The sequence below is a fragment of the Microtus oregoni genome, unplaced genomic scaffold, assembly GCF_018167655.1.
Source record: "Microtus oregoni isolate MIOR12 unplaced genomic scaffold, Mior012 000012F_ref0000307, whole genome shotgun sequence".
Taxonomy (NCBI): Eukaryota; Metazoa; Chordata; class Mammalia; order Rodentia; family Cricetidae; genus Microtus; species Microtus oregoni.
In genome coordinates, this window is record NW_024543071.1 from 28,266,833 (window position 1) to 28,279,137 (window position 12,305).

Sequence of the window (12,305 nt, forward strand, 5' to 3'; positions counted from 1 at the left end):
TTCACTTAAGATTATGGTTGACTTTCTTTTTCCATTTTTTTTGTTTGTTTTATATTTTTGCTGGATTGTGATTAAGTGCAATGAAGGGCCTTTTAGTGCCAGAATGGCAGCCAGCCTCAGCCGCTCTCCTGAATCTGTTAAGCTGATGGTCACAGAACAGTAGCCCAATTAAGCATCAATGCCAACCATTCAAACAATGGGTCCGGGGCCAACTTAACCACCTCTGCAGTAATATTACCTACCTGAGGAGCAAGTTTAATCCCTTGTGGTTTTAGAGAGACAGGATTCATCGGGGTGAGTTCCATCCCAGGCAGAAGGTCATAGAGTTTGGCTTCTCGCTTGTCTGCTTTGACCTGGTATCCGCGGCCCAGGCCTGTGTATGCCAAATACCCACGGCCGCCCAGTCCTCTCACTCCCGCGGCCCCTACAGGGACATTCATGTAAATTTCTAGGAATGTAAGAAGGCATTAAACCGAATCAAACCACCAGAAAATCACCCTGAATCTTACTGTAATGGAAAAGTTAGCCCAAGTCACATTGATTACTGCCCTGAGGATGGACAGATAACCGCAGACTCTGGTGAAATGAAACTCAACTTCAGGTAAGGGCCAACATCAGGGAAGGAGAAAGCTCCTTAGGAAGACATCAGTTCATTCCAGGGGATCGATAAGAACACAAGTCATTTCAAATTTTGCCAGAGAGAACGGCACTTTAATTACCTTTTTGCTAATATTTTTTTGATCACTAAGGTTTAGTATAAAGTTATTAAAATGTCCCAATATAATATGACCACTTGAATTACAGTTAGACTGGCGTAGGGACTATCACAGTGACTGCCACACTGCCAGGAAGCCAGAATGAATTTCATTGGCACATCCCCAATGAGTCATCAGAAAAACATTTAGAAAGCATTTATTTTTCTTTTTTAAGTTTACCACTCTCTATTATGCGTTGTCAATGTGGGGCTTAGATTTCCGTTGAGTTTCATACACAGATTCCTTTTGATTTTTGTTTTGCCACATTGCTACATTGATTTCCTATTGGTGACACAAAGGAATATGAACCATTAGGTTGATTACTCTTCACCCATAAATATTATTCATTGATTACATATTTGTAAATGCTATGTATTATTTTTCCCTTGGAATGAAGTTTGCTTTCTTCTACATCACAACTGGTTGATAACATGGAAGATATATGGATTAATTAGTGATATATTATTTATATGCATAAGGTTTCGATGATATAATTTGTTATAATATGTAGAAAGTATTTTGGATAAGACGTTGGTTATTACTTTTACATTGCAATTTTGGTAGGGGTGATTGTATTGTGAGCGTAGAACTTTTAAGTCCATTGAAGAGGTCTTAAAATGCTCAATTCATTTCTCCCTGAAAAAGAATGCAATATAGCCATGTAATAGTATCCACAGAAATCTGGACGGGGCTCTTCCAAGAGTGGATTTAAATGCATCATTTGTTCCTATTTTCCAGATTGCTATCATATAGGGAAAACAGGATTGGGATCCAGATAATGTTAGCCATACCCAAGAAAACTTCAGTGACATATAGTACAAAGCAGAGAAAAGTAACTTCATATAAATATTGAATTTCCTGAGCTCAGAAACCTGCTCAAACAGAGAGTCTGTGTAAGATTCAAACATGAAATATTTCTAGTCTGGCAGTGGGATTGAATTTGTTTTCTATTTTGAAATTATTTGGCTTCCTATATACTAAAGAAACACTAATTTCCTTAAGAGTTTGACTTCTTCAACATTACCACACACAGCCGGAGTGGTGTACATCTGCCATTACAATTCTCAGGAGGCCGAGGCAGACGTTGTGAGTTCAAGGCCAGCCTGGAATAGATAATAAGCCCTTGTCACCAACACATAGACAAACATAACACATGGATCTGGGAGAGTGTTCAGATGAGAATCCTTCATATAAATGAACCGTATGGATGATAATTTGTGATTGGCCTGCAAAGTGTGTCCATCAAGTACATATGGGCCTTCAAGTGATTTCGCTGTCTGAGCTGATTTCCGTCGGGCCATGCTTCTTTCCCTTAGAAGTTCTGCACTCAGTCTAATTACATGTTAGTGCCACATAGTAGTCTAAAACAGAGAGCAGGGAACGATGGGTATGGCGCTAGGCTGTATTCTGTATGTATTTTATGGGTCCATGCAAGGATCTAATTGTATACCAGACTTATTAGTACCAACTTCTGACAAGTAGTTTTCAATAGCCAGTTGTGATGTGAAAAAAAAATAGATTCCTATAAAATAAGAGACACTGAAATATTTGATTTTTAACAAATAATTTTCTAGTCTTTTTCTCCCAGTGAATCCATCCAATCTGTCTAAGGCTACAGAACTGTAATTTATAGTCCATTAGAACTATAGTTTATCAGTCATTTGAACTGTAAGAGTTACAGTAAACCCAGCACTAAATTGTGTTACCTCTGACAGAAGGGGCCCGGATGAGGGCCCTGTTGCTGAGATGTCCTTTGGTTGCTGGGAAATGAAGACTTGGAATGGCCGCATAGGCTTGGGGGGTATAGAAGACAGGAGCTCCAAGGTAGGCTGTGGTGGGGTCGTAAACATGGCCCAGAGGGTAGGTGTATTCACCTTGCAGCATGGTGTTCCTGCCACCTGTGCCCCGGGTGTACCTAACATAACTGTCCTTGTCCACTGGCTTGGCCAAGGTCACCTCAATCGGGGAACCATCCAGCACCTGTGTGGAGAGCAAGGAAAAGGCAAACTGACAACTCAGTACCATACAGAGGGTCTACCATTTGCTGCATTCTTACTGACTTGCCTTTCTTCATTTCTGTCTCTTAATTAGGTTCACGCTTCTGCATCAGTTGACTATTCTCTGGGTGGTTTTGTTGGTCAAACTGCACAAGTGTCGACAGGTTTAACAATGCTATGTTGACTACTGAGTTTATAATACAGAGATAATCAATGAGACATACAATTACTCAGTATTTTCTATTATGTGTGATTTAGGTGTTTAAAATTACATAGTTATGTGAGTATAAAAAGCTGGAGATCTTTATGGGTGCAAAACAAATTAAGCAGCATAATAAATGAAGGTGATGGAAATCATTAAAGATATCTTATCATTTATCAATAGCATGGTGATGAAGTCCTATCAGGCCTATCCAAATGGCTCACTAAAGCAGCTACATAATAGGTGAGCGTTTCCTGGGGAGGGAGAGGAGTCTAGGTAGAGGCTTAAGGAAGAGGAACCTGCTAAACTCTTGCATTGTCCTTGTAAGGCAAATGTTTGAGAAGCGGGGAGCAGATGAATAGGGGTGGCAGGGGTTGGGATATAGCTGAGAGGGAGGCTGAGAGCTCTCCAGTCAGGTACAACTTAAGGTACAACGCCCGTAGGAATGATTGCAGCAGCCAAGTGGTGACGTCCACCTTTAATTCCAGCACTCAGGAGGCACACAGGATGGTCTCTGTGAGTTTGAGGCCAGTCTGATGTAAAGAGTGAGTTCTTTGACAGCCAGGACTACATAGAGATACCCTCCCTGTCTCAAAAAACCAAAATAAATAAACAAGCAAATAATTTAGAAAAGAAAGAAATAAAAAGGAAAGAACTTTTATAATACCTAGAAACAAAAAGGTGGATATGAAGGTCAGAAAACTATTCTCTGTGTCCACTGTGTGAGTCTTGAGGAGTGAAATCAGAATCACCAGGCTTGATATGAACACTTTTACCCTCTGAGTCATCTTATTAGACACCCTGTGCCATTTCACTGGTGTCCTTGAATTGTAAATATGATCATTACTTTACAGTAGACAGTCAAACTCTCACTTTGTCTAATAAATATAAATATCCATAGGTGTACTAAGAAGCCTAGGAAAAAAATTTTATATTACGATTAAACAGCAGTTGTTAGTATTTACTAGAAATAACTTACTAGTAATAATAATGCATAATTAGCTACGTATTTGTAAACATTGTTATAGAAATGTTTAGGTACAAGTAATAACTGAGTTTCCATCTCGACATAATGTAACCAGCTACTCCAAGCTCCTGTTATTGGCTTGAGATACTTTGGAAGAAAGCAGGACTGATAAGTCTACAAACAATTTAAAATTTTGTTACGGGGAAAGCATTTTTAATTACCTATTTGTTAATATTTTTCTGTAGATTCACTAAGGTTCAGTATGTGCTTGCTAAAACAGCAAAACATAGTATGATCACGTGACTTACAGTTAGTCTTGGCATAGGGACTGTTACAGTGAAAGCCACTCTTCCGTCAGTGTAGGCAGAAGAGAATTGGACCATCCCATCCCCACCACAATGGACTGTCTCTTAAATGTTGAGCCAAAATAAAGGCTCCTTTCCTTAAACAAACAAACAAACAAGCCAACAAACAAAACGACAATAGCTTGAACAGTTTCCCATTGGAATTTTTCTGGCATATTATTTATCATTGAGTTTATAATTGCTGGGTCTTCTCAGTACATTTAGGCAAGTTTGCTAAGAGAAAGTTAGCTTACAAATTGTTTTTGAAGTAGTAACAGTTTTATGATACTAGTATGATAATCAATGAAAAATAATGTTTTGGTCATAGGTACATTTAAATATAAATTGATTTTACTTTATAGTGTTTTTAGTCCTCTTCTTTTAAAAAAAAATACTTCAGAGTTGCCACTTCCTTCCTTAGGGTTTTTTTTTTAAAGATTTATTTATTTACTTATTTATTATGTATATAGTATTCTGTCTGTCTATATGCTTGCACACCAGAAGAGGGCACTAGTTCTCATTACAGATGGCTATGACCCACCATGTGGTTACTGGGAATTGAACTCAGGACCTCTGGAAGAGCAGTCAGTGTTCTTAACCACTGAGCCATTTCTCCAGCCCCTCCTTAGGGGATTTAAGATATTGCTGGGTCCCTGAGGCTGCACATGCCCCAGGCTTCCTTGTGTTTGAAGGAATCTGTGCTAAGAAGCCTCGCCCTTGTCCTCCAGATCCAATCACCACCAATATCCAGCCCGCACTCTGCTCCACATAAGGTTCTCTTCAGGGCTCCTGGGCCACTGCATTGTCATGGGATTTGGCCAACAAGAAACTCTGGGTATGAACAGTGAATTTAGGTTGTGTTTTCCTGGTGCCCTCCATCAGAGGTCATCTTGGGCCCACTGTATTCTTGACCAAAGACATTTCAGATAAAGCCTCAGAGTGGCATGATTCTAGATCAATGCCCCTCTCAAAGGGCCCTGCTCTCCACAGTTCTTCTCAATTCAGTATTCTACTAACTCTCCCGCTCCCTCTCTTGTGCCTTTATTGCCAGAATCCTGCCAGCTCTAGCATCTGACCTTGTGTTTTTGAATCCCCTTTTCTCACATTTCTGGAGTGAGTTCCTAGCCGAACATCATCTACCAGAACCTTGTCTGAGAGAAGCCTCAAGGGGCATAATAGTCTCTTAGGCATTTTGCTCTCACCAAATTTTCTCTTCTCAGATTTTCTCTGGATCTACCCAAGTTCTGCTGTGAGGACAGATTTGTCTAGCTATAATTTGCCTATTCAAAGTATATCCAAGTTTCATAGGTTCTTTTGCACAGCATCTCCTCATCTATGTGGTTTTCTGAATGTCTAACGACCCATTTCTTTATTTGAATTTTCTACTTTTAAATGTTTTCTAATAACATTGAACTGACTGCTTTGCAGAGGTGTCTGTGGCCCTGTTTTCTAGACTCTCAGCTCTTTGACAAACAGTTTTTCTTTGATTAGTTTGTGTCCTGGACACAACTAGCAGATCAATGGCCCCTAGACAGGTTTCAGTGCTTATTGGACTGTTGTAAATACTACATAGGTTTCTATAAATAAATGAACACTAGGAATACAGAAGGTGATTTTCTCCCAGACCCCACTCTTTGCAAGGAGACGCATACTAAGCCTCCAGTATTCGGAAGATCAAATATTGAGGAAAGAATGACAGCTATCTTGACATTTTCTTTTTCACCAACCATCATCAGTTACTGGTAATAAAGTGTAATAATTAGAGATAATTGGAACGTTGTTTGAACGAGAATGCCCCCCAAAAGCTTCCAGGCTTTCATGTTTAGTCTCAGTTGATAACTATTTAGAAGGATTGGAAGGTGTGGCTTTGGTGGAGGAGGTGTGTCACTGGGAGTGGCTTTGAGGTTTTTAAAGTCCACATCAGGCCCTCTCTCTCTCTCTCAGATCAAGATGCAAAACTCTCAGCTGCTTTACCAAGACCATGCTTGCCTGCCCCCTGCTTGTTCCTTGCCATGATGATAATGGACTCCCCTCTGAAACTATAAACAAGATTCCAATTAAATGCTTTCTTTGTGAAGAGTTGCCTTGGTCATGATGCTTCCTCACAGCAATAGAATACTAACAAGGACAGGGGAAGCAAACTTTAATTCCTTCTTCTAAGAAAGCTGAGGACTAATGACTTGTCCAAGTCAGAAAAAAATTGAATTAGGATTTGCCACTTAGTCACCTCTTTTTCCTTTGTATCTTTAGCTGTTATTTCTCTTCTGCACATCCCCAAGACCACTGTCAGCAATGGACAAAGCTGGGGTATGATGGACTCCTTAAATTACTCTTTGGTATAGCATGTCCATACCAAGCTGGGCTGGAATCGGTAAGCATTTTATTTTCTCCTGCATTACCTTGCCATTTAAAGCTTTCATAGCTTCAACTGCATCTTCTCGGGTACTGAAATGCACGAAAGCGTAGTCCCGGATCTTCTTCACCCGCTCCACAGCTCCTGCAGATAAAATGCCGGCAGCACCGTTAGCAAACTTGAGACAGTTATGTGATTAGCTTCCAAGTGTGTGAGCACCCTGTGAGACCCCTTTGTATGTCAAGGTTTAAAATTCTGTATAGTCAACATTAACTTTTGCTTCTCATTAAAATACTTAAAATCTGATTCATTAGAAATAATTATAAATTATATACTCTAATTCCTATATTATACAGCATTGAAGGGCAAGAATGGCATCTTTTGCATATTATGAAATATAAAAGGTAATAAATAATGCTCGATAAAGGTAAAGTGTTATTAAATTGACATGAACTCAGTTATTGGTCATCTTGTACACATATATTCAACTTATTTACTTCAAAATACTGCTTTATCTGGTGTTGGAGGCTGCGGAAGTATACAGCATAGGGCAACTGATAATTCAGGCATCAACACATATCTCTGATGCAGATAACTGTGTTTAGCAAGGCTTACAGGACCACTGACTCTGAGAACTGGTTGCCTGTATCTGTAATTTCTCTCATGTGCCACTTCACTTTTCCCCATGAACAGCTTTGGGTGTTTCCCCAGTGCTTATGTGGTTATCTCATGAAAATATTCCATCTCCTGGGCATATATATCTGTGGGTGGTCAGAAGAATGACTTTTCATTTAGCTGTATAGTTTTGATACATAGAATATATACTGAGACATGCTTTATACCTGGATCTATTTGTCCTACAAGAATTGCGGACACTTAACAACCTGCCTTGTTCTTTTGCTCAGGCTAACTGCACCCATTTGGCTCAGTTCAAATTAGCAAATTCAAACCAGACTAAAGACTTGTTTAAATGGATCATAAGTTTGAAACCTTACAGCTACTTACAAGGTCAGAGTCACAAATGTCCAACCAAGGTTACTAAGAAAAGCATGCCAATTCTTCATTTGCCAATCTACTAACAATGGATCTGGGTCTCAAAGTTGTCATTGGGCACTGTGCCCCAATCTGGTATGGTCTTGCTTCTATGGTGTTGGATCCTTGTGTTGCCATGGTAAACAGCTCAGCTCCTTATGTCTTGCTGTGACAATGTATATCTTACCAATGAGAGTAATTTCTTTATTGCTTCAATACTCCTGAAGAAGAAGAGTTTTTTAGAATAAAGGAAGAAGCTAGAAGAAGCTAGGAGGAATTAGAAGTAGGACGGGAAAATTAGAATAGAAACAGAACAATAACAAAACTGATGTGGAAAAACACATAGTGGAGAAATCATTTCACCTTCAGATCTTGCTAAGCCCCTTGCTTGCCATAGTATTCTCTCTGAACCCTGAGAGGTCTAAGAGGCTGGTACCCCAAACACTTTGTTAATCTGGGAGGTTCAAAACAAGGTATAGGTGTAAGAAAATGTAAGTGGACCTAGAGCAAGGTGATGCGTTTCTGAACAGGAACTACTGCATGCAGATGTTACTGCATGTTCGGAGAGGAGAGGCAGGTGTATCCACTGGCTGCTGATGTCTTCCCCAGACTCTGTTGTGGAAGAAACATTGCTGTGCAATAATTCATGGAAATGAGAGAAAGAATGATTCCCCAGCCTATCCCTATTGGTCAGTTTCACCCCAGGAGTGTAAACTTTGCCTCCTTGTCTGGGTTAGTGTGGTTGTATGAAATGCCTGATCCCAAATCCTGTGCTAGAGCATCCATCCACATCTGCTAGGAAGAGAGAGAAGCTCTGGGCATGCGGATGGGCAATGTCATAGCGACCTGATGTAGTATCTATCTGTGATGTATCCTGTATAATTTAGTTAGTACTATTTTCTTTATTTCCACAATGACATAAAGAACAGTGTTCGATGGCTTTTCTCAGGTTCTTTTGCTGGTAAGTGATCATGATTTCGATGGAGTCTAATTCTAGACCCTGTGGAAAACTGAGGTGAAGACTAACTTACTACTATTTGAAATCTTATATTCATGTTGCCCCCGAAAATACCCTATTTTATTTTCTATAAAAGAACTTTAGAATTGGGGGAGACTTTATCAATATGGTATGTTTAATTAATTTTACTTTATTTTTATGTAAATATTAGTTAGCTATGATTTTGACAAAAAAGGATTTATAATTAATTCACAGAACACACAGCTAAGGTCTAGAATTAATGTCCTATACCCTTAATTAATACCTTTATTTAAAAAAAAAGCACATACAGCTGGGCGGTGGTGGTGCATGCCTTTAATCCCAGCACTCGGGAGGCAGAGGCAGGCAGATCTCTGTGAGTTCGAGGCCAGCCTGGTCTACAAGAGCTAGTTCCAGGACAAGAACCAAAAAGCTATGGAGAAACCCTGTCTCGAAAATTTAAAAAAAAAATCCTCAAGAAAGGCACATACATAAGGATTTACTATAAAGATGCCAGTAATACCACTGGAGAAACAGCAAAATAAAACAAGGTCCATTTTCTCAGAAAGGATTAAATATGATACATTTATACAATCTCCACTTAGTTTTGAAAGAGACCAGAGTCGACATCCATGTACTCACTTGGAAGGATCCAAACCCTATTGTCTGTTTCTAAAATTTATAACAGGATAAAATATGAGAATCTGTTCCAAGTATTTCAGCCCACATAGAAATAAACACAAATTCAAGTATACCTACATCCAGAGATACCTGGAAGGGTGGAGCTCAGACTGCTAAGAATGGTTATTACAGGGATGGAGAGGTGTTGGGAAGGATGTAAATATTTCAAATATTTATTCTATTTTCATTGTATGCATATGTGTGTATGTGTTTATGTAGTTGTGTTCACATGAGTACAGGTGCCTGTGGAGGTCAGAAGAGGGTGGTAGATCCCAGGGAGCTCAGGCCAGAGGCAGTTGTAAGCCAGCTGGCAAGGATGCTGGGGACTGAATTGGGCTCCTCTGCAGGAGCAGTGCAAGCTTTTACCCCCGAACCATCTCTCCAGTCCCAAAAATGAAAACATTTTAATTGGCACAGTTTTATAAACATTAGCCATTTCAATTTAGGTCATTGTATAAAGGCATCAAGACAGCAACATACCCTGTTTTTATGTGCATGTTGACTGTAACGTGTGGAAAAACGGGAGCTATACCAGGATGGTTGACACTATATTTTAATGGTAGTTGATAACTAGGTTTTCGAAGCAAGCTTTTTTCTTTAGTTTTTGGGTAAGTGGAAACTTGTTTCACTACCGCTTTAGCATGCTGGTTATCCTTCAATTTACATTAGCATGGGTTTTAAGTCTTTTAAGCCTTTAGATTTTCTTCATTACCCATAGTTCACAGAGTCAATGTGATGTCATCCTATTCCCAGGATGAAGAGGAAGAGGAGAAAATCCTCTCCCTATCCAAGTTTAGTTCTCTCAGATTCAACGCTGCTAAAGCATTTAGAGTCTTCACTCTGCCACACGGTTCAATGACTGTGAATTACCTTCCTTTGGAACAATGGGTGGCAGTAATCTAAGTTTTCAAACATGGCAGTGCTTAGCTTCTCTCTTCCCTTAGTAGTCAGTCCTTGGCTTCTTATGATAATCATTATACAGAGCAAAATTATCTGGCTAGACAGAGAAAATTAAATAAAGCCACGTGAGCCCATGAAGCACAGGGTATATGATTAAACTGAACTTTCGAGTCAGTCTCTTTATTCCTTTTGTGTTAGATGGAGCGATGACAACGGTCCTTTCCATGACTCGTCTTGGTAAATGAGAAGTAAGGAGTTAACCAGGATGGCCTCTGTCCCTTCACTCCACTCTGCTCCCTGCTCTATAGTTTCCCAAGGGGCGGGGGAAGGCAGCTTTAGCTGCAAAAAATATCACCTTCACTTACCTCTTGCCTAGTGCCAAGGATACTAGAGCTAGTCTCTCAGTAAACACACACTGTGCCAAAGTATTTTGAGTCCATTTCCATATGCTCCCAGCACTCATGTTAGTCCAGTAGTATTTACATTGATAACGAATTTGGGTGCTCTGAAATTCTTGCTAATATTCTAATAATTATGCCTGTTTGGGAGTGGTAATATTCAGACACCTCTCTTTATGGAAAGCTTCATTTGTGAACATCTGGACACAGTAAATTAGAAGGCAGGGGTTCAAATAACGCAATGTGGATTCCTCTCATCTAAGAACTAACCAGGCCTAGCCATACTTAGAGACCAAAGAAGAACCAGCACATTGAGGGTTGCACGGTCATAGACAAGCATCTGTGTAATAGCATTGGCCGCACACCTCACTTTAACACACTCCTCCTTAGTGCTTGTGATCCTTTCTCATGGTGGTCTATCAGCAAAGACCTAGATCTGGGATCTGAACACAGAAATTAGAAAAACAGACTCAAGGCGTGGTCCCCAACCCAGTAGCATTAGCTTCACCTGGGAACTTAAGAAAGACAGACATGTGGACTTAGCCAGATGGGGTAAGCAGGCTGTGTTTTTAGCAGCCCTCCAGGTGAGTCTGTTACTGCTGAACAGTTGAAGGAATCAGATTTCATAGAATGACTATATTCAGAACCACAGCAGACACCCCAGGCTACACGGGGACAAAATATTGATGGCCCAGGGTTTTTGTGGCAATTTTCATTTGTTTTCCAGAGTATGGATGTAGCATTTTCCCCAGGGCAGTCAGGGTTCGAAAAATATATATACAGAGTCAGATTTCCAGGGGATATTCACATTCTTCCAAAAGACCTAAACTTTAAAAATAAAAATTTAATATTACTTTTCTCTTTCTGCAAATTTTCTAATATAGCCTCAATATACTAGATCCTTGCACTGGAGAAGAAATTCGTGACTTTATTTTTCTTTTCGTCATAGGACAGATATCAGCTAACTGTTCCTGTTGGTGAAGCAGGATAATATTAACATCATACACATTGTTCTAGAACCCTGAGGGTTGTGCCGCTGACCCAAGAAGTGCCTTGGAATCGAGGGAATTCTTTAGGCTGACGATAAAAAAGGCTAATACATTTATGCTGGAAGGGGTAGTGGTTAGGGACTTGGGAGGAGATGGAGGAGGAGAGAGGAAGAGGGAGACAAGGAAGAAGTTGGCGTTCATCATTTTCTTACAGCTTCTAGGGCACCAGTGTCTAGGCATAGCTGTCATAAGTGTGCAGACTGGACCAATAACTGCTCACTATAAAAAGAATCAGTTTTTTGGTAGTACCTCATTTTTCCTCCTTTCAAAACAAAAGCAATATTTTAATTAGATGGGAAAATATTATTCACTCTGAAAAAACAAAACATAACCTAGGATGGGTGAAACACACACACACACACACACACACACACACACACACCCGTTCCTAGGCCTACACAACTCCATTGGCTTTCAGCACTCATCTAGATGGGACTTCTCTTAAACACGACTTTTCCCTGCATTCCGAGAGCAGGATGACTTAGCTATCACTTTCTCTAAATTCCTTCCCCACACAGCTCATGTCTGCTATGTCCTCCGCAGCGCACGGCATGTTGGAGCTACCGAAGCAGCAGCAGCTGCAGGAATGAGTGCATGGAATGTGGCTCATAAAGCTGTTAAATCTGGAGCCTGCCAGCTGCTAGCCGTGTG

The 12,305-nt window shown here is 40.1% G+C and overlaps 1 protein-coding gene across 2 annotated transcripts in view; it reads right to left on the reverse strand.

Annotated features, from left to right (window-relative positions):
- Window positions 1-12,305, reverse strand: part of A1cf (APOBEC1 complementation factor) — a 79,519-nt gene that overhangs the window by 11,254 nt on the left and 55,960 nt on the right. The window contains exons 7-9 of one of the 2 annotated variants that reach the window (XM_041661150.1): window positions 6,665-6,762; window positions 2,462-2,735; window positions 243-424 (exon numbers count right to left, since the gene is read on the reverse strand). In XM_041661150.1, coding sequence (XP_041517084.1) covers window positions 243-424; window positions 2,462-2,735; window positions 6,665-6,762 — 554 coding nt within the window. Of the gene's footprint in view, window positions 1-242; window positions 449-2,461; window positions 2,736-6,664; window positions 6,763-12,305 lie in introns of both variants that reach the window. The other variant, XM_041661149.1, reaches the window with a different exon arrangement.